General features: G+C 39.9%; 1 protein-coding gene across 2 annotated transcripts in view; it reads right to left on the reverse strand.

The window, feature by feature from the left end:
- Positions 1-3,199: 3,199 nt before the first annotated feature.
- The window catches only part of LOC100350344 (amelotin), a 54,180-nt gene continuing 34,038 nt past the window's right edge, over positions 3,200-23,341 (reverse strand). The window contains exons 3-10 of one of the 2 annotated variants that reach the window (XM_089302670.1): positions 15,974-16,042; positions 11,508-11,594; positions 10,576-10,623; positions 9,321-9,410; positions 8,267-8,302; positions 7,032-7,058; positions 4,199-4,424; positions 3,200-3,496 (exon numbers count right to left, since the gene is read on the reverse strand). In XM_089302670.1, the coding sequence (XP_089158796.1) occupies positions 3,486-3,496; positions 4,199-4,424; positions 7,032-7,058; positions 8,267-8,302; positions 9,321-9,410; positions 10,576-10,623; positions 11,508-11,594; positions 15,974-16,027 (579 nt within the window). In that variant the 5' untranslated portion in view covers positions 16,028-16,042 and the 3' untranslated portion in view covers positions 3,200-3,485. Of the gene's footprint in view, positions 3,497-4,198; positions 4,425-7,031; positions 7,059-8,266; positions 8,303-9,320; positions 9,411-10,575; positions 10,624-11,118; positions 11,197-11,507; positions 11,595-15,973; positions 16,043-23,341 lie in introns of those variants that run through there. The other variant, XM_089302671.1, reaches the window with a different exon arrangement.

Genomic DNA, 23,341 nt, shown 5'->3' on the forward strand with positions numbered 1-23,341 from the left:
TCATTTTACATTTCTTTTGGGCAGCTCTTCTTTAAACTTTGGTATTCATTACTTTAGAGGAGAAGCAACAACACTGAAAGATAGAAATGAGTGCCTTCCTGGCCTTTCAGATGCAAAATCAACTTTAGGAATTTACAGTAGAAACAATGGTTTGAATGAAAGTGATTTTGGATTTTAAGAGCCAAGACCTCAGGCATTTGGTATAGTGTATGCCATTGGGCTGCTGCTTAGGATACCTGCATCCCATATTGGAGTGCCAGTTAGTGTCCTCATCCAGCTTCCTGCTAATGTACTGTGGGAAGCAACAGGGAATGGCCCAAATGCTTGTGCCTCTGCACTCATATGGGAGATGTGAATGGATTTCTAGGATCCTGGGCTTCTGAATGGCCCAGATGTGGCTCTTAGAGACATTTGGGGAGTGAACCATAGTAGATGGAAGATTCTCTCTCTCTCTCTCTCTCTCTCTCTCTCTCTCTCTCTCTCTCTCAGTTGCTCTGCCTTCCAAATAAATAAACATTTTGAAAAGTAGAAGTAGATTTGGGGGCCAGTGTTTGTTATAGTAGTTGGAATGGCACTTAGGAGGCACACATCCCATACTGGAGTGCCTGGGTTTGAGTCCCTGCTCCATTCCAGATTCCAGATTTCTGCTGAAATGCATCCTGGGAGAGAACAGGTTATAGCTCAAATACCTGAGCCACTGCTATCCATATAAGGTACAGGCTGAATTTCTGGCTCCTGGCTTCAGCCTGGCTCAGCCCTGGCTGTTGCAGGCATTTAAGGAGTGAACCAGCATATGAGAGATCTCTAACTGTCTCTCAAATAAATAAAAAAATTATAGAGGTAGATTTGGAAGACTATTGCCTGGATCAGTGTTAGTATTTCTGCCCCCTTCTCCATAATCCCAAGGCAAAAATTATACAACCTAAGAGGAGGGGAGGGAAGCAGGAAAAAAGATCTTGGAATCTATCCCTGCAGGATATCTGTATTTGTCCTTTGACTTTACCGTATGACCAAGGGGTTGGTGTGGGGGACAACAGGATTTCAGGCAGCTTAGGGAGAGTTAAATGTGAACAGAGGCAACCTTTGCTCTGATTCCTGGAGGTGCCCAAGGAGGCAGTATGATTTGCTTTTTTTTAATTTTTTGTGGTGCTAGGGTCTCAAGCAAGATGTCAGACCATTCTGGGAGGGCATTTAGGCAGAGAGATCCAAGAAAGCTTCCCAGTCTCCTTGGAGGGAGCAGAGTGAGGCAGAATGGGGGAGTTTGGTGGAACGCAGTAGTGATCTTTGAATATGGGTGGCCAGAGAGAGCGTGAACATCTCAGCAATGCCAGTGTGGACCAATGAGAACAGAGGAAGGAGTCCAAACTGAAGGAACGATGTTGCAACAAATTATGAATGTGAAAAACTGATAACTCATAAACATCGCAAAATGTAGCTTATTAATATGAGTTTTTATTTAATTGCAGGACACATTTTTGTAGTATTTATGCTTTTTGGATTTTTAAAAAATATTTATTTATTTATTTGAAAATCAGAGTTACAAAGACAGAGGGGAGGCAGAGAGAGAGAGAGAGAGAGAGAGAGAGAGAGGTCTTCCATCTGATGGTTCACTCCCCAATTGGCTGCAATGGCCGGAGCTCCTGGCGGAGCTTCTTCTTGGTCTCCCACACGGTTGCAGGGTCCCAAAGACTTGGGCCATCTTCTACTGCGTTCCCAGGCCATAGCAGAGAGCTGGATCGGAAGTGGAGCAGTAGCCCGGTCTCGAACCGACGCCCATATGGGATACTGGTGCTTCAGGCCAGGACTTTAACCTGCTGCAGCACAGGGCTGGCCCCTTTATTTTTTTTTTTAAAGAGTCATTTATTTATTTAAGAGGCAGAGTTACAGAGAGAGCGAGAGCAAGAGAGAGAGAGAGAGAGAAAGAGAGAAATGTCTTCCATCCACTGATTAACTTTTTAGATGGCTGCAATGGTCGGAGCTGTGCCATTCTGAAGCCAGGAGACAGGAGCTTCTTCCAGGTCTCCCACATGGGTGCAGGGGCCCAAAGACATGGACCATCTTTTACTGCTTTTCCAGGCCATAGCAAGAGCTGGATTGGAAGTGGAGCAACTGGGACACAAACTGGTGCCCATATGGGGTGACGGCGCTGCAGGTGGCGGCTTTACTCACTACGCCACAGTTCCTGCCCCAGGGCTAATATATCTTTCACCTCTAGTGAATCTTTACTCACCTGAAAAACTTCATATGGAAAACATATTGTTGGTGTCTTGTTTAGGTTTGTGTTATATTGATGAGCCACATGTAGTGTGGAAAGTTAACTCCATACCTTTCCTTTTTGGGGGAGTCTACTATAGGTTTTATGATCTCGATGAACTCCAATGGTCTGGGTTATGAGTTTAGATTAAATTCTGCCTTTTAGATAGATGAGTGGAACAGGACCACCACATTGATCTGTTTTTTTTAAATTTTATTTTATTTTTATTTATTTATTTATTTTTTGACAGGCAGAGTGGACAGTGAGAGAGAGAGACAGAGAGAAAGGTCTTCCTTTGCCATTGGTTCACAACTCCAATGGCCGCTGCGGCCAGCGCACCGCGCTGATCTGATGGCAGGAGCCAGGAGCCAGGTGCTTTTCCTGGTCTCCCATGGGGTGCAGGGCCCAAGCACCTGGGCCATCCTCCACTGCACTCCCTGGCCACAGCAGAGAGCTGGCCTGGAAGAGGGGCAACCGGGACAGAATCCGGCGCCCCAACCGGGACTAGAACCCGGTGTGCCGGCGCTGCAAGGTGGAGGATTAGCCTAGTGAGCCGCGGGGCCGGCCAAACATTGATCTGTTTTAGTGTTTACTTCTATTGATATCATTTTCTGATCTCAGACACACCAAAATTAAACAGTAAGCAATATAATCAATAGCTCTGAATTGAAACAGCTTAGGATGGGCAATGTGGTTTCTAATTCTTGGCTTTAACTGTATGTTTTAGGTGATTGGAAATAATTTACCTATTGAACATTAAATTGATGGGAGGGAGTGGGTCATGAGGTGGTTGTGAGGGGGCAGAATTTGTCCTCACTTTTTTGGTCCTCTCCCACGACCATAGTGCTTTTCTCTTCCAAAGACCCAGAGCATCACACAAGTGTTCCAAAGTAGCTTTTGGCAGATTCCATCTTTCTCCCAGCCCCATAAAAGAAAAAAAAAGAGTCCATCTTCAAAATCTATTTTAATATATGTAGCTTCCAGGTCTAAAGTGACACGATGTTACATTTCAAAGACAGGCTTATCCATTTAGTTATTCTTGACCAGAGATCAGTATTCTCCAGGTCAAATATACTTTCTGCAATCTCAAGAAAAATTTCAGGAAAACTAAGAATGAATTTCTTCTGAGACTCTCCAGTGTGGTTCAATCTATCCTATGATATGATCAATGAAGGTGATTCACCTGCATCCCCAAATGGGAAGCTGTTTAGTTGAACAGATTTGAAACAGCTTACTGAATTCCTGGAAGAAAAAAAAATACCTTTTCAATGTCAGTAAAAGTATGTTGAATTAAACCATTTTGACCTGACATCAAAATTTCTTTTCTGGAACTAGGAATAGCAATATGAAGTCATCTTCTGTTACTTATAGATATTTGGCTCTAGGTATCTTCACCCATTAAACTATAACCTTTTCTTGCTCGTGAAAGGAAAGTTTAGTTTTGCAACATTTCTTAAGTCCCACTCCTTCAGGCGGGTTTATCTACTGTGCTGACTTCAAGCTATTACTAGTGGCTGCTTGCAATATTAGGAATTTCTGAGGTTCATCACGATCAGTGAGCAGGAAGAGGGCTGTGATGAACTGAAGTGTCTGCTTTGGTGTGCGTGCGTGTGCACGCGTGTGTGTGTGTGTAAGGACCCTCATGTGTTGAGTGAGAGATAGACAGGTAAGGAGAAGAGCTGCTCTTATATATTCCCAGCTCTCACCTATGATGGAAAGTATGTTATACCAGGGATTAAGTGTCTTCTTCCAGGGTAAATCCCATAGGATTGGTAGTCCAGTAAAAACATTCTCTCACATGGCTGGCATAAGCTGTGAGTGAGTAAAGAGGTGCCCTGAATTTATTGAGATCTGCATTTGTTCAAGCAAGGCCAAGAACCCTTTTCTCCCATTGTACAGATGCCTGGCACGGCCAAGGGCATTTTCCCAGCTGGACAAACTTACCCTTTGGTGACTCCGAGGTGGTTTCCTCGGTCACAGGTGTGCTCCTCTGGATGCCCGCGGGGGTGGTCACTCCAATGTCATCATCCGCGGGGGTTGCCCGGATGGCAGGATTGACCCCTGCTTGTCCTGTAGGAAGGACTTCATCCTGGCTATCTGCATTAGCCGCTGTCTGACTGGTGAACAAGGGATGGAGGAGGAGGCCGGTGAAGATGTGTGGGGCGGCTGGCTGGAATGAGGGAAGGAAACAGGTTTCAGAGGATGTACTTTAAGGCTGGTCACCAGGCTTTTGTCTTTTGAGGACAGCAAGTTTGGGTAGAAAGGGCAGGATGGAGGGTGGAAATCAGGGAAAGCAACAAAGATCTGGCCTTCTTCAGAGAAAGTCCCTCCCTTGCCAGAGCCAAGTCTGTCAGGCTTCAGCACTGGGATTCCTCGCTGTATCTGTTTCCTTCAGAGAGGAAAGATCCCAGTCAGGCCAGTCACAGGAAAAGGGATAATCGTTTGCTTTGTCTGATGTAATACTAAAAGCAGACAACCCAGACAATTAAGAGGGGGCTGTATCTCTGTTATTGACCTAAAATAATGTTTCTTTTGCCCTTAAATTAAAAAAAAAAACTGATCTAGGAGCCTAAAAATTAATGGGAAAATTGATTCAGGCATGATAATTAATCCTCAATCTATGGTTTGCGTTCTTCCAAGTTTTTTTTTTTTTTTAATGTGTATTGTAATATTCAGTCAGAAATATTTCTTGTGACAGTTCGGAGACTTGTGTACTCCTTGAGGTTGCTGAAGGAGCTCCTCTGTGTCAGATTGCCCTTTCAGGAGGAGATTCTGATGAGCAGGTCTGGGGCAGGATCCATCAATCTGCATTTTAACCGGCTCTCAAAGTCACACTTATTTAGATGGGCCAGGACTAAAGTTTGGGAAATACTGTTTTATTTTTCTGTTAATTTTATTTACTTATTTGAAAATTGCCCACAGCTGGGCTAGGCTGACACCAGGAGCTTTGAATTCCATCTGGCTCTCCCATGTGGGTGGCAGGGACTCATGTATGTGAACCATCACCTTCTACCTCCCAAGGTGTGCATTAGTAGGAAGCTGGACCAGAAGTAGAGAAGCCAGCACTCAAAGCAGGCACTACAATATGGGATGTGGGCATTCCAAATGGTGGCTTAGCTACTGTGCCACATGGCCAACCCTGGGAAACACAATTTTATATTTGAGAGGCATTTAACCAGAATTAGACTTATGCTGGATGAGAGACAGGAGTAGTGAATAGAAATTTTCAAAAACTGAGGGTTGTAACATTTACTCTTTTGAGATTTAAAAAAGGTGGGCAGAAACCACTATTAAAAAATAAACCAGGAGCAGACATTTGGCCTGGGAAAGATGCCAGCTAATACTCCAGAGCCCCAAATTGGAGTCAGTTGGAGCCTGGGTCAACACTAGGCTTTAGCTCTTTATTCCAGTTTCCTACTAATGGATATCCTGGGAGGAAACAGTGATGGCTCAAGTACTTTGGTCTCTGCCATTCTTGTGGGAAGCCTAGATTGATTTCCTGGCTCCTGACTTCAGCTGGCCCATTCTTAGCTGTTCTGGGCATCTGGGAAGTGTAGGAGTAATTGCTCTGCTTCTCAGGAAAAAACATAGACTTGGCTATAAATTACCAGAGTGCATCCCTTATGACAAGGATAAATATTATTTCATGAAATCCATGTGCATGCACATGTGTGCATGTGTGTTAAGCTACATGAAACAAGTTACTGCGCATTGAATGTTTGTAAACTATTATAGTGGTAGAGAAATGGCCTTATAATTTTTTTTGTTTGTCTTTGAGGCCTAAATTACTTAAGCTGTCGGTGTCTCTGTTTATCTGCAAAGCTTGGTCGGAAGTCTCCATTTGTAGTTTGGTGAGTGTTAAAGGCAATGTATATAAGTGGTCTGTCAAAGAGCTTGTTGCATAGAAGGGTCTCGGTCATTGGTAATGTGGATGTTCTGTCAGTGTTGGCAGGAAGACACTGGCCTCATTACATGATTTTTTAATGGACAATATGTGATGGTACTTCAAAAGTTTATGGAAAATTGGAAATAAACGGTAAGTTTGTGTTGGTGCAAAATATTTTGAAATCCATGCAGAGTTTTTTTTTCATAATTTGAATTTTCCTTAAACTTTGGAAGACCTCTTGCAGAAAATTTCTATATTTTTCCATAATAGGAAAACTGTTTAAAAACTGTGTTCCCAGATCATGCCTCAAGTCTTTATTTCTATTGTCATGTTCAGATATCAATATTAATGTAAGTCAGGGTCTCTAAACATGACTTAAGGGAGAATAGATATGCCTAGTATAGACTTTATTTAAGTCCGGCTCTCCAATTATTCATGTACATAGGAAAGAGTTCATTTACCTCTATCTGATGTTAGAAGAAACATATTTTCCCATAAAAATTAAAAATCCATCAAGAAGTTGAATCATTTCTCTTAAATAAAAGTCAATATTTATATTATTCTAAACATGCACTTCAATAGTTTATAATCCTATTTTTAAAAAATCACTATAAAGTTAAAGATGTACATTGGTTCTCTGAGTAGAATATAATCAGGTGGCAATACAGGGAAAACCAAAGCTAAGTCAAATTAATGGAAAAGTGGCTGGAGAAGGATGGTAAAGTCCCTAGCTAGAGAAAGGACTACCTACTTCATGAACCTACTAAAACATTCAGTTTACTGTAGTGTACACCCAACTAAGGGTTTGCAATCAAAAGAGAGTATGTGAAGACAGAAATCATCGGGGTAGAAATAAAAAGAAATTAAAATGTTATTGATTAAATTTTTTACCACTTCCTCTGAACTTAGGATAGTGCCCTAAAAGCAAAGACAAAAGCAAAAAACAAAAATATTAGACAAATTTTAATATATTTGACTCAAGATTTATATAACTTAAAATACTTTAAAGAATATAAATAAGGATTTTGTATTTAAATAATATGTTAAACAGCTTTTGTGATTCATATCACAAAATTCCATTCAACATATTATAAGGGACTACTAACACTTATTTGAATAATGTGTGCATTTTAAAATTTATATATTTTCTCATTAAGTAACAGATGCACACTTGAGAAAGCATGGAGAAAGCAGAAATCAGTAAAGGAAGAAGAAACTATAATCTCCATCCAAAGTTTGATATTTTCTTCTAGATTTTTGCATACAATTCTTTTTACATAATAAAGTTATACAACTTGTACCTTAAATAATCATTTAATTGTTTTATTGGCAAATTTTAATAAATACAGTTTTGAATGGCCACATGATATTTGTTCTTATGTTGCACAGATTATTTAACCCTTATTTATTATTAAAGAATAGCCAATATTCTTTACAATGAATATTATTTTAATGAATATATGATATAAAATTTTTTGCTATATTGCCTATTATTTTCTTGGGATTATGTCCTAGATGGGAAATTAAGAGATTATAGGAATTTTTTTTTCTGATTCTGCTTTCAGAAGTAAAAAATCAAGTAAAAGTCACTTGATGTTAATGCTGATGCTGGCCCATGGTAATTTTATCACCGATTCAAGAATCAGTTTTATAAAGTAAATAGGAAGAGAGGAAAGAAAGCAAGAAAGTACTTGTAACTTATTTTTAAGGGAAAATACATGTAATTAAAAATAAATTTGAGATAAAAAAAAAAACTGAGTCATGACTCATTAGATAAGTCCCATTAACTTATCTTTTTCTTAGCAGTTTGGTTTGAGGAATGATCAGTTGCTTCACCTGTGAGTAACTTTTACTACAGGTACAACTATAACTGGATAGCTAAGTATCTCTATTTACGCTGAGTCAAATTGGAAAACAAAAATCTACAAAAGATGTTTTGAATACTAAACAACATAATATGTGTAAAATGCTTCAAACAGTGCTAATTGCTAGCTCTTATTATTATCAGTGGCCATACAGTGCCAAGTAAACTTGAACTTTGGCAACTCTCTGGATGAATTAAGGAAAGATTAAATATTTCACACCAAGATGACTTAAAATCAATATCATATGAAAAATAATCTTACCTGGGTTCCAAGTTGTGCTACAATAATTGGTAATATCTGAAAAAAGCAAAAATTCAGTAAAAAATATTTGCAAAGATAAATTCTGGCAGATTATATAAACATTGAAATTGTAAAAAAGATTTATTTATGTTTATTTGAAAGTCAGAGTTACACAGAGAGAGGGAGAACCAGAGGGAGGGAGGGAGGGACAGAGAGACAGAGAGAGAGAATTTTCCATCTGCTGGTTCACTCCCCAGATGGCTGCAATGGCAGGGCTGGGCCAGACTGAAGCCAGGAGTCAGGAGCCAGGAACTTTATCCAGGTCTCCCACATAGGTGCAGGAGCCCAAGTAATTATACTTTCTTTTGCTGCTTTCCCAGGCATATTAGCAGAGAGCTGGTTTGGAAGTGGAGCAGCTGGGACACAAATCAGTGCCCATATGGGATGATGGTATTAGCTTTACCTGCTATGCAACAATGCCAACCTGGAGATTTTCTTTCTTTCTTTCTTTTTTTTTAAATATTTATTTATTTATTTGAAAGAGTTACACAGAGAGAGGAGAGGCAGAGAGAGAGAGAGAGAAAGAGAGAGAGAGAGAGAGAGAGGTCCTCCATCCAAGGGTTCACTCCCAAAATGATCGCAACAGCTGGAAGCCAGGAGCCCGGAGCCTCCTCCAGGTCTCCCACATGGGTGCAGGGGCCCAAGGACTTGGGCCATCTTGTACTGCTTTCCCAGGGAAACATTTTGCTGTTGAAATAGAGCACTGGTGGGAAATTATGGGAGAGGTTGCTCAGTAACTCCTGAGATTTTAAAACTAGATGAGACATGATTCAATTGACTGGAAGACTTTGCAAGGGCAGTAAGAAAAAGGAACAAAAAGAGCAACTTAGATTTGTTGAAGATAAACTTTATCCACTTTTTTTTTTCCTTTGGGATGGTGTTGCTCATCCAGAACATCTTCGATAAAAAACAGAATATACTAGAAAAAAAATCTAGTAACCCTCAGTTTGCCCTGTAGGCGTCCACCTAAGAGAAAGAGCTCCCTAATGTTGAACTAAAGTTCAGTTGAACTTACTTGTGGTTGCAGCTGCTGTTGACCGTCCAGCTTCTCCAGGGTCAATGGGAGGGTCTGGGCACCTGGTGCCATTCCTGCAGCAGGATTTAGCTGCAGGGCAATGAAAAAGATTTTCATTATTTTTTTTTTTAATTTGAACATTCAGGAAGCTAAAATATGTTTCCTGAATGTCAGATATGTTCTAATAGATGATCAACTCTGTAAATATACAGTATTCTATTACTATGCAGAGATGAGATTCAAAGACTTGTTTCATTTGCTGGTACAACCACAGTGTCCAGGATTCCTTTATTATTTAATCCATTGTCTTTGAAAATTAGATAATTTTATCCTTGCTTTCCCCTTTGTACGCAAGTTTTCTGGAGTTGTTTCTTATTTTTTTAAGACATTAATTTCTTCATAGTTAATCCCATGGAAATTGTGGGATTCAGACTACAATATCTCCTCTGGAATGTGAACTAGTATGATAGTTGAATCTGACCATTGGAAACAAGCCCACTTTAACCAGGAAAGTAGTTGTTTTTCTCCCCAAAACAGGTGAAACTATATGGATATTCTAGAGGAGACTGAAGACTGGTCTGTTTGATTCCTTCTTTGCTCTTGTGGTTGGGGTGTGTGGATCCTGCATGGGGTATGGTGGAGGGATGGGCAGAGGAACAGAAGAGGTAAGAGGAATTGGGAAAGTAAAGACTTGCAAATTGCATCACTGTATTTCTTACTAAGAAGTTTTATTGTTAAATAGCTTCCAACTCTGATTCTTTCTCTTCTTTTCCAGCTTAGCTACAGTGAATATCTGTCTGTGTATATGCTTGTGCATATACGTGGCTCCTATATGTGCATATTCACGTGCACATGTACACATACACTTAACATTGGGCAATCTATTTATTTATTTATTTTTCACAGGCAGAGTTAGAGAGAGAGAGAGGCAGAGAGAAAAGTCTTCCTTCCGTTCATTCACCCCCCAAATGGCCGCTACGGCTGGCACGCTGAATCTGAAGCCAGGAGCCAGGTGCTTCCTCCTGGTCTCCCATGCGGGTGCAGGGCCCAAGCACTTGGGCCATCCTCCACTGCCTTCCTCGGCTACAGCAGAGAGCTGGACTGGAAGAGGAGCAACTGGGACAGAATCTGGCGCCCCAACCATGGCTAGAACCTGGGGTGCCGGCGCCGCAGGCGGAGGATTAGCCAAGTGAGCCGCGGCGCTGGCCCTGGGCAATCAATTTAACAGTGGGTAATCAAATAAATGAGTACTTACCAGTGTGAGCATCTGTGTTAACGGTATTAGACTTAAAGAAGGGAAGACCTGTGGGACATTGAAATTGGTGAGTGAGATAAGAGGTTGTCTGTCCGTGGTGGATCCTTCAGTAATGTACACTCCTGCCATAGGTGGATTTTCCCATGAAGTAAACATGATGAGCAATGAGGGTCTCTCACTAGCTCTGGCCCTTCTATGGCCCCTGGAAGAGGTGCCCTAACAATGAGTCAAGTTTATGGTACACTTACAAGTTTAAAATTCTTGTTATTTGCTCTCATTTCTTATCAGATTATAAATATTCACTTCAGTAGCTACTTTTACACATCTAATCACATATTTTTTTCTTAAAGAGGGCCTCAATTATGTAAGCTCAGTTTTGTTATGGAGGCAGATTGGCTCTGAATTGAGTGTGCTATCAATCCATAGACTACAGAGAGAACTTTAGACTCTGGAGTTATCTGCTTGTTCTGTCACAAAATCTAGACGTGGGTAAGGCTAGGGTCTGTTGTAGCAAAAGGAAGGGGTGGTGTGGGAATGGCTCACCAGCAACGATGCAGCATAAGAAAACCATGGAAATCTTCAGTTATTTTATAGATCATCTCTTACTTGCTGCCAAGTTGGCAAGCAGAACATACGATACATCACAGAATCTAAAGGGCATAGGTGAGAAAGCTTTGTAAATAGGCATAACTATGCTTTTCAGAGTTTGCTAAATTTAGTTGGTAAGCCAAATTATTATCCAGACCGAGGGAAAAAGAATGAGGGTGCCTTGATTTCCTTATTTAAAATGTTCCAAAATGTGTTTTTAGCTCCTTTTAAATTTTCTGTCAAAGGAAAATCTTCTGTCTTTTGTTGCGTCTTGACTTTAAATCCACTGGTATTAGCACATTTCCTTTGCTGGTTTGTAGAGTTCCTTCTTGTAGGACGCTTACCTGAGTTGGCTGCTGTTGGTTCAGTGGTGTTTCCTGATCCGGAGCCTGTTTTGTGGGAGGAAGTTCCAGAGCAGGGTTGAGCTGCTTCTGTGAAAACACATATTTGATGAGGCAGGGATGTGTTTGAGGTCTTTTATCCATTTATGTCCTGGAGGTAAGAGATTGTTCCCAAGGCGAAAATTATTTATTTATTTGAAAGGCAGAGCAAGAGAGTGACACTGAGAGCAAAATAAAATGAGAATCTTCTATCCAGCAGTTAATTCCCCAAGTGGCTGCACTAGCTAGGTTTGGGCCAGGCCGAAGTCAGGAGCCAGGAGCTCCACCCTGGTCTCCTACATGGGTGGCAGGGGCTCATCTGCTTGGGCCATCATCTGCATTGGGGGGAAGCTGGGTGGGAGCAGAGCAGTGGGGACTCAAACTGATACGCCGTGTGGGATGCCAGCATCACACGCAGTGGTTAACCCGCTCTACAACACCAGCTCCCCAAATGTCTATCTTTAAGCTCCTTATATTTTGGAGCATTTTTAATTCCCTGCAACATTTTGTACATGGCAGGAAATGGAATCATAGAACGGAAAAATACCAGATCTGGAGGGCTGGGGTGTGAAGTGCATGGAGGGGATAGTGAGGACCAGGGGATGTGGAATTTCTGGTGGTTGCTCCCGGCTCCCATTCATTTTCTGTAATTGATTTTCTCCTCTGCCAGGACCTGAAATATACTAGTCTGTATCTTAGCTCTTTGCTCATTTGATACTTGAGGTAAGCTGCCACAATTCTTTCTGCATTGTCATGATGCTTCCTAGAGTAGTCTTGTGCCTGGCATGTCCATGCTGCAAATAGAAGCTTAGTCTCCCTTCTGGACTAGGTGTTTTTCAACTGTATTAAGAATCACTTCATTTTAGGGCTGAGGAGTTCCTTGGCACCCATATGTTCCACTTGTATGGTTTTGTTCCATAAATTAAAGAAGCCGAGCTGCCTGCCCAGGTGACCCTAACAAATGGCAGAGCCAGCACTAGGATCCCTGCAGGTGTTCTTGAGGAAATCAATCCTTCCTTTTGGCAGATTGAACTCAGAGCATCTTTGCTCCAGGATGTGTCCCAGAGGGCAGGGACATCCAGTACTGACCTAGCCCCAGCCCTTGGGTCACCGTGGGTTTTGCCTGGTATAGCCACTAACTTTTGGTTTCACATTAGACTTTTCCCCAAGTTGGAAGAAGAGAGGTTGGCATTACCTGTTTTTGTAGCTTTTTCAGCATTTTTTTTGACAGGCAGAGTTAGTAAGAGAGAGAGAGACAGAGAGAAAGGTCTTCCTTCCGTTCATTCACCACCCAAATGGCCACTATGGCCAGCGCACTGCCCCGATCTGAAGCCAGGAGCCAGGTGCTTCCTCCTGGTCTCCCATGCAGGTGCAGGGCCCAAGGACTTGGGCCATCCTCCACGACCCTCCCGGGAGAGCAGAGAGCTGGACTGGAAGAGGAGCAACCGGGACAGAATCGGTGGCCCAACCAGGACTAGAATCTGGGGTGCCGGTGCTGCAGGCGGAGGATTATCCTCGTGAGCTGTGGCGCTGGCCGATATATATTCTTTTAAGACGTCTTTTCATCCCCTATATTCTGTTATTAGCTCAGATGACCTTTTGAAAACAGCCTCCCGACCTTGTGACTCCTCTGCTCAGCACCTGCAGCGACTGCCGGTTTTACCCAGATCAAAAGCCAGAGCCTCTACAGCGACTACAAGGCCCTCCTGCTCTGGGCCCCCCATGCCTCTCTGACCTTCTCTCCCACGACATTCTCTGTTGCTCACTCTGCTTCGGCTGTCCAGGCCCTGGGCTGTTTTGGGGACATGTAAAGCGCGTGGCTGACTCAGGGCCTCACCTCCCCCTGTTTCCTCTGTCTGCTTCTCCCCAGGCACCTGCTCATCTGCCCATGTGCTTCAGGTCTTTTCTTGAATCACCTTCTCCTTGAGGCCTGCCCTGCCCTGCATGTGCAGCCTCCTCATCTCCACACACACCCACCATAGGTCTGCCCGTTCTTACTCTGCACTCTGTTCTTATATTTCACAGTGCTCACCGCCTTCTCCCATGTATGTGATCTATTGAGTTAGAATGTCTGTCGCTGTATTTTGTAAAATATACACTCCAAGGAGATAAATCCGTGCCCCACATACAGTAGGTACTCAACAAGTATCTGTTGAAGAATTAAATAGAACTTTCCTTGTTATTTCCTTTCATCTCTACTCAGAGTGTTCTCTGTCTTTGATCTTTGGACAATAATTGTTAGACTGTTGTATGTGGTTCGTATTTGCAAATGAAATTATTTTTTATGCCTTTATGATAATACAATGTGTTAATTTGCAAACAAATAAGATACCTTTTCTATGAATCCTGAGTTTTCATTTGATAAATATTGTTTCTGTTGGACATTTCAGTGTCTCCCCATCATGCCCTCTTCCACTAACCGTGTAGCTGCTCTTTGCTGGTTATCAGCAGCCTGTAGTAGCCTGCACACTACTTCTCAGTGCACCTTGCATGAGAGCAGCTTCTGGAAAGCTGAGTTTTTTTTTTTTTTTTTTTTTTTTTTCTGATAGGCAGAGTTAGACAGAGAGAGAGAGAGACAGAGAGAAAGGTCTTCCTTCTGTTCATTCACCCCCCAAATGGCCACTATGGCCAGCGCACTGCGCCTATCTGAATCCAGGAGCCAGGTGCTTCCTCCTGGTCTCCCATGAGGGTGCAGGGCCCAAGCACTTGGGCCATCCTCCACGGCCCTCCCGGGCCACAGCAGAGAGCTGGACTGGAAGAGGAGCAACCGGGACAGAATCGGTGGCCCAACCAGGACTAGAATCTGGGGTGCCGGAGCTGCAGGCGGAGGATTAGCCTATTGAGCCGCGGTGCCAGCCTGGATCTTGAGTTTTAACAATGATGTATAATTTAAATATCCAGAGGGATTCATTTTGAAGAATTTTTTGATAAATTTGGCAAATTGAAAGATCCATTTATATTGTAAAATAAACATTAAAAATCAAAATTAAATAATTCACTTCCTTTTTCTTGAGTATTAAAGTTTAACAGAGAATTTCTTGCAAGGTGAAGATACACATCTATATATTTATATTGTTACAGGTGTGTCTGCAGAGAAAGAGGCAGATTGCTTATTCATCTCTTACTCCATCTCCCTACAAGCTCACCCCATTTATTTCCTTCAAAAAACAGCCACAGCTAATTTATAATTGAATATTTCTTTAAAAGCCACTTGATTAATAGTTGTAGTCCTTGTGAACACCATGAGGGACCATATCTATTATTTTATTCTTTTTCTGACCATTCCTCTTTAGCAACCAGCACAATGTGCACCATATAGAGTTTTCAATAGATGCTTGCTGATTGTATAGATGACTGTAGAAATGTCTAGTGAGCTTGAGGATCAGTTAATTACGGTTTCTATTTGTTCTATTTCATAGCAAGTAGCTCATAATTTTTTCATTTAAAAAATTGTTGAGGAAGATACACACCAAGGGAGGAAAGGAGGGAGAGAAGGAGAGAGAGAGGGGGGGAGAGAGAGAGAAAGAGAGAGGGAGGTAGGCCATCCACTGGCTCATTCCCCAAATGCATGGCTGGGACTGGGCCAATCTGAAGCCAGAATCTTGGAACTCAATTCAGGTCTCCCATGTAAGTGTCAGGAACCCATCACCTGTTGCCTTCCAGAGAATATATTAGCAGTAAGCTGGAATCAGGAGTGGAACTGGGAATCAAATCCAGGCATTCCAATATGGCATGCAGATGTTTCAACTAAATGCTTAATCACTGTGCCAAATGCCTGCCTCAATTATGTTTCTTGAAGCCCATCGTCAAGCATCTTAAACAGTCAGAGGAAATATCTTTAGAGATCCAAATCACCCATCTCGGTCTATAAATCAATGGAGGGCAACAGGAGTGAGTGCTGGAGTACAGTGCTCATTTTTTTTTCCTAAAGCCAACAATGTGAACACATTCTGTGATGAAATGTCCTAAGTCAGAAATGTGAACCATTTTATAATAAGTCTTTGGTGTCATATGATTTGGTAGCATTTGTAAAGTTTATACAATCTGGCTATTTTGTGTTTCTAATCAGAAAATATAGTTTACCTCCTTAGTTATAAGCAAATAACTAGTTGCCAAGGCAATCTTAAATTCTTTTTGGAAAATAAAGTGATTTAACTACTTTGGGAAGATATAATCTAAGACATTACTTTGTCCCCTAATTTCTACCCTATTGCTCTGCCAAAATAAAATCCTACCATGATACAGTGGATACATTTAAAAAACACAGATACATTAAAATATACATGGAAAATAAAAACAGGAAACCAAGGGAAAGGGACACAGAACAGAACAGAGCAATTTGGATGGAGTCAGGAGGAGAATTAGTTAGGTCTTCACTTGGAGATATGGCTGAGCCTGGTTGGAACATAAAATAAACACATAGCACTTACTGGTAATGACTGAGTTGATCCTAGAAGACAAAACAGTAGAATGGCAGTCTTCATGTTTCAAATTGCTACCTGTAACAACAAAATAGTATTACTCTTTCACAGTATTTTTTTTTTCCTTTTGAGAGAAGGTGATACTTAAAAAAAAGGTTAATGTTATATTTGAAACATGGTCCAGCAATGTTACCTTTGCATCCACTAGGCAAAATGTACAGGTTGAAATAGTGCTCAAAATCCAGCAGATTTCTCCAGGTTGCTTTGGTGAAAAATTTTACCCTTTGGTTCTCAATGAGTTTGCAGAAAGAATTTAAACTCAGTTACAGGAGATTGGCAACTGAGGGACCAATCAGGATGTAGCTGTCTATGAAATCATTTGGTTTCTTTCATTTCCCAACATCTCATTAGGTGAGTTATTAGCTGCAGACATATTACTCAATGTCTACCATTTGAATAGAGGGTTCTTCAGGGAGATGTGCCTTGTGTAATTTTAAAAAAGTGCAGACAATAAAAATATTGAAATCCTTCTTCATCTCCATTCTCCTCAAACAATTTACTGATATACTTGTTGTATCATGTGAGTATGAGCACATGACTCAAACACCAAAATATAGGGTTCTGTGTATACTTGAAAAATGAAGTCTATTATGTATTTTGCTTTGTTATTTATCTTTTTTACTTAACAAATAATGGGTAACTTTGTGAATCTGTGTATGTAGATTTATATAATTTATTTAATGGTTACATTATATTTTGATACATGTTCCTTTTGATGGGCACTAAACCTATTTCAATTTTTTGTAATTATGAAAGTGCTAAAATTAACACCATTTTAAATTTTTTTCACATGTGTAAATGTATTTCTGCAGATGTTATTCCTAGGAGTTATTCATATTTTATTAAAGGAAATATTATTTTAAACCTCAATAATATATCCAAATTGCCTTCCAGCAATTTTGAATAGTTTTGCTTTATTTTAAATGGAGGGGGAGTACCATAACTGAACAAGAACAAGGTATCTGTTAAGGTATCTTTCACACACAAAGAATAAGGTAAGCAATATTCATAGGTTGCCATTGGTTTCCAGAACCCAGGGCTTCATCTGGAGTTTTTTAGATAGGCCACAGAGGGAAGTAGATTATGTTAAACAATTTCTTAGACCAAATTGATGATGAGTCTGTATTATTCTATGATTTTACATGGAAAGGAATTTATGGTTTGGCTTTCTTAAAGAATACAATGCAGAGTGTTAATTAATGGAAATTTGAGATGATGAATTATTCCTCAAAACTTTTCTCTAACTGTTCAAATAATTTACATGATCAACTTTTGTTACTGTAACATACTTTGCTGGGTATTGGGAGCTCTGACAGGAAACACATAGGTTAACAAATAATGTGTAGTAACAATAGGAGCATGTGCAGGTATGAAAGAGAGTGTAGTTAATTTTGTTGGGTGCACAAGGACAGGGAAGGTTTATTAGAGGAAATTATCCTTGAGCTGATTTTTGAGGAATAAAAAAATTATTATAGCACTATTGACCATAGATAAGATATGGACTCAACCTAGTTGAATATTCATCCATATATATAATATAATGGAATACTACTCAGCCATAAAAAGGAATGACATCCTGTCTTTTGCAAAATGGATGCAACTGGAAACCATTATACTTAGTGAAATAAGCCAGTTCCAAAAAGACAAATACCACATGTTTTCCCTGATGTGTGGTAACCAAAAGAGTACCTAAAATATAGTGTATAGGAGTGAAATTGACATTTTGAGATTTGATGATGGCTTACAGACCTTGTCACAACTGTTGAGGAACAGTGTTTTATTTTTCTTTTTACTATTTATTGAACTTTTTACTTAGTATAGAGTTAATCTTATGAGTATAAAGTAAACTGAAAGTAGATAATTGTAAAAATTAAGAGGGAATAAGAGAGGAAGGAGGAGGAATGGTAGGAGCATGGGTGGGAGGGAGGTAGGGTGGGAAGTATCAGTATGTTCCTAAATCTATATACATGAAATTCATGCAATTTGTTTACCTCAAATAAAAAAACTAGTTGTCTATTGATAATTGAATGGATAAAAGAAAATATGATATATATACACATACACACAGACACAATATAATTTTTTGTCCATGAAAAACAAAGAAACCTTGTAGAAATCATTTATAATAACATGGATAGGACTGAAAGACATTATGTTAAGTGAAATAAGCCAGGCACAGGAAGACAAAAACCTCATGCTCTCACTTTACGTGTGGAAGATTTCCAAAGTGCATTAGCAAGGAGCTGGATTGGAAGTGGAGCAGCAGGGGCTCAAACTGGTGCTCATATGGGATACTGGCATTGCAAATGGTGGCTTAGCTCACTGTGCTACATTGCTGGCCTCAAAGTTTTTTCATTGTTTTTTTTTTTTTTTTCTTTTGACAGGCAGAGTGGACAGTGAGAGAGAGAGAGAGACAGAGAGAAAGGTCTTCCTTTGCCGTTGGTTCACCCTCCAATGGCCGCCGAGGCCGGTGCGCTGCGGCCGGCGCACCGCGCTGATCCAATGGCAGGAGCCAGGTACTTCTCCTGGTCTCCCATGGGGTGCAGGGCCCAAGGGCTTGTTTCCTGGTTTTCTTGAACTAGATTGAGAGAACCTAAGTCTTTATCATATATTTGTTAGAGGTCTCTATGTTTATCATATTGCACAGCATAAGATGTTCACTACATGTTGACAAATAAATGATAGAGGTTTATACTCTGGGGAGCAAAGACAAAATTGAGTGGAAGGAAAACTTTGGAGAAGATATAGAGTTTAGGATTGGGACTGGAGAACAAATATGGTTAACAAAAGAGAGAATAGCTTGGTGTAGGAGGTGACCCAAAGAAGGGCGAGAGACCATAAATACTGAGGGATGTGGAAGAAAAGCAACTTCACCTGTGTTTCCCTGGGGATTCATACACCAATTCATTCTTTCTTCAGCCATTCCTTTTTTCAACCCATGGATTTAACATACATTCTCTCTGTGTTCATTGATACTGTTTCACGGATAAAATAGTGAGTGGAAGAGACAAAAATCTCTGCTGTCTGGAGCTTATGTTTTGGTGTGGGGAGCACTAAATATTCAAGCCTTATGGATGGGAGGGGCCCATGACACTGGGGAGGCTACCTTCCCTGCACATCATTTTCAGTGAGTGTGCAGAATAAGGGGTTTTCTTTGTTTTTTATTATTTTTTTCTTCTTTTTTTGGTGGAGAGATAGTTGACATGTCATTGTTCCTGGTTTTAGGTGAGGAGACATGTTCTATGGGCAGCCTGGAGTATGGTTCTGGTGAATGGCTCATTTGTGTTGAATCATTGTTTGTGACTGTCTGGAGAATCAGATGATTCAAGGACCTCACAGTGCATAGACTGCCTGTTGCAGACATGTCTCCAACACCACGTTGGAATGGAACATGCCCCAGCTAGGAAATTGAGCAGTCTGTGGAATCAGACCAAAATAGACAAGAAAAAAATTAGGAAGGCTAAGTAATTTCTTAGGCAAAGAAATTTTAAGTATGAAAGCAGATAACTTGTAATAATGTAATTATGGAGTTAGATGTCAAGAAATATGTAATATACAAAGAAAAAGCTTCCTAAACAAGGAGACATCAGCAAAAACAGTGGGATAATTTATGTTTTTGCAATGACTTAAGAGATCAGGATTCATTAAAGTGTTTTATGAATTATAGGTGGCATCTCTTAGCCCTATATGTCTAGGCATTCCTTTATCTTTCTTGTTGGTTTTAGTTTTAAATTCTATGTGTTATGGACCCTCTGGAGAACCTAATTGAAATTATACATTATTTCCTTACCGAAATGCACATAATACCCGTGAACAAAATGTATATTTCTGCCTCTGAGCAATATGATTAAATCAGGTTTAAGCAGGGGAACGTTTTCCTGATATGTTAGCTTTAGATGAGTTTGTTTAGAGGGAGATGGTTTGGGATAAATTCTGGATGGTACAGCTCTTTGGATATTGGATTGTTTCAGTGAGTTTGTTTAGAGGCATCCCCTTGCTGAATACATTTTTAAAATAAGAGAATCTTTTTCAGATCAGCTTATCTTAGATGAATTTACTTGGAGCCAGATCCTATTTGAACAAATGCTTTTGTATGAACTTTATACAATATTTTTTTTGAGAAGTTGATTTCAAAAGAGTTTGTATAGAGGTAGATCTTCAGTGACAGTTGTTTTGGGATGAGTTTTGGATGGGACAGTTGTTTGTTCATTAACTGTCCTATAACTTTGTATAGAACCAAGTCTTGTCTGAAAAACTGTTTTTGAATGACGTTAGGATGGGATTGTTCTTTACCGATTATCTGCTTTTTGGACAAAGTTGAGTTTGATGGAAATTATACAGAAATAAGATTGGTCTGACAGCAGGTGAATAGACTATGATATTTGGTCCTGGCTTTTTATCCTGTTACTGAATTGATAAGAGTCAAGGGCAAGCATCAAAATTATTACTGAATTTTAGAAGAGAATCATGGGGGTAAGCTCATGGTAGTATTTTTAATTTGACCCTGGTTTTGTTGGGAGGTCTAAGCTAGTTTTCACTTGTTTTTTGTATTTTGATTGTATGATTCTGTTGACTATAAACTCCTGGTTTAAGGTCCAAAATACTCCAAACAACTCAGTCCTCTGTTGTGTTTTTAAAACATCAGATGTCATGAAGGTGCACAAATATCAATTGTCTAGGCTAGAAATTTATGGTAATTGGTTTGGGGACTTGCTATTGTGTGTGGGGAGGAAGTGCTTGTCTTGGGGTTGCTTTAGTGACTTGTTTCACAAGGTATTCTCTTCCCTTTCCCCTTAGCCCAACTGAGTTTTTGCTTCATAACTAATTAATTACTCTGATATCTATTGAGTATTTATGATTTTCCAGACTTTGTGCTAGATGTTGAGGATTAGACTACTTGAGTGTCAATTTATAATCTCTGTTGTAAAATGAGAATAGCCACAGACTAGGAGTCTGTCCTTAAGAAGTTGAACATTTTGATATTTGGGTAGAACCTGAGAAATGGGTACAAGAGACTGAAGAGGAGCTGCAACCAAAGAGAGAAACTTGGAAAGGATGATTTTATGCAATGAAAAGTAACGGTTTTTCAAGACGATCCAAATGACCAAAGTGTGGAAAGTTGCTGAGAAGAAGTACAAAAGCAACTGAAATGTGTTTATTTAAATTAACAAGTAGTTCCTTGGTGAATTGAAGCTTTGAAGTCCTGAAGGGGTGGGGGTGGTACTGAATGAGACATTTTGAGTAGTGAATGGGAGATTAAGAAGTGAATGATATATCTTTTGTTTTGTGAGCACTTAGACTTAATTATCATTTATGAAGCATAAGACTATCCTCCACTTAATACACTAAAATGAAATCATTCTTTGAGAACAAGTTTTACTATTAAGTCTCCTCTTATATCTCTTTGAGGACACAGCTCCTGCATGGGAAGTTAGTGCATAGTGAATCCTGTTGTTAATTTAATAATTAACACTCTTATGTATGACATCAGTGATCACCCAAGGCTCTTGACATGAGTTGCCTAGAACATGGAAGCCTTTTGAATCCACAATCTCCATCAGTATTTAGACAAGGCCATAAACAAAGGGGAAGTTCTCTCTTCCTTTCAGAGAAAAGTATATTCTTCTTTTATGACCACTTCTTACCCACAGAGCTCCTTCATGTAGGACATTTTTTGCCACAGTGTTTTGGCTTTCCATGCCTGAAATGCCCTAGTGGACTTTTCAGCTAGACCAATGCCTTAAGGGCTGATTTGGAGGTCAGAGTGCTACTTGAAGTGATTGTTATTCTATGAGTCTGCTGTGTGGGCTGCTTCCCATGTTGGAGCATTCATTTCTTTTAATTCTGATCACTTTAACACTTAAAATGTTAATTTTACCATGTATCTTTTCCTAGATTCTTGATTCTTTTTTTTTTTTTTTTAGTATTACAGGTCCTTTTTATTTTTTAACTTTTTCCAAATATTTACAAAAAGCATGTATTGCTTTACAGTTATAACAATTTTTTAACTTTTATTTAACAAATATAAATTTCCAAAGTATAACTTTTGGATTATAGTGGCTTTTCCCCCCCATAACTTCCCTCCAACCCACAACCTTCCCATCTCCCACTCCCTCTGCCATCCAATTCACATCAAGATTCATTTTCAATTATCTTTATATACAGAAGATCAATTTAGTATATACTAAGTAAAGATTTCAATAGTTTGTACCCACACAGAAACACAAAGTGTAAAGTACTGTTTGAGTACTAGTTATACCATTGATTCACATTGTACAACACACTAAGGACAGAGATCCTACATGGGGAGTAAGTGCACAGTGACTCCTGTTATTGATTTAACAATTGACACTCTTGTTTATTATTTCAGTAATTACTCAAGGCTCTAGTCATGAGTTTCCAAGTCTATGGAAGCCTTTTGAGTTCGCAGACTCCAATCTTGTTTAGACAAGGTCATAGTCAAAGTGGAAGTTCTCTCCTCCCTTCAGAGAAAGGTACCTCCTTCTTTGATGGCCCATTCTTTCTTCTGGGATCTCACTCACAGAGATCTTTCATTTAGGTTTCTTTTTTTTCTTTCTTTCTTTTTTTTGTTTTTTTTGTGCCATAGTGTCTTGGTTTTCCATTCCTGAAAAACCATCATGGACTTTTTAGCCGGATCTGAAAGCCTTAAGTGCTAATTTGAAGGCCAGAGTGCTGTTTAGGACATCTACCATTCTATGAGTCTGCTGTGTATCCCGCTTCCCATGTTGAATCGTTCTCTCCCTTTTTGATTCTATCAGTTAGTATTAGCAGACACTAGTCTTGTTTATGTGATCCCTTTGACTCTTAGACCTATCAGTATGATCAATTGTGAACAGAAATCGATAACTTGGACTAGTGAGATGGCATTGGTACATGCCACCTTGATGGGATTGAATTGGAATCCCCTGGCATGTTTCTAACTCTACCATTTGGGGCAAGTCCAACTGAGCATGTGCCAAACTGTACTTCTCCTCCCTCTCTTATTCCCACTCTTATATTTAACAGGGATCACTTTTCTGTTAAATTTAAACACCTAAGAATAATTGTGTGTTAAAGAGTTCAACCAATAGTATTAAGTAGAACAAAAAAATCCTAAAGGGAATAAAGTGTTAAGTTGTTCCTCGACAATCAGGGAAAGGGCTGATCAAGTCATAACAATTATTTTTTAAGTGCAAATTGCATATTCCTAAAAGGAGTTTGCACTAATAAAGAAAAGTCCACTTCTGCCTTTTATGGATTATTTTGTTGCATAGCAATCTTAAATCCTTGAATAACTAGACAAGTTGGATTTGAAGG

This window comes from Oryctolagus cuniculus, chromosome 8 (genome assembly GCF_051225735.1).
Source record: "Oryctolagus cuniculus isolate XC-2025 breed Fujian yellow rabbit chromosome 8, ASM5122573v1, whole genome shotgun sequence".
Classification (NCBI taxonomy): Eukaryota; Metazoa; Chordata; class Mammalia; order Lagomorpha; family Leporidae; genus Oryctolagus; species Oryctolagus cuniculus.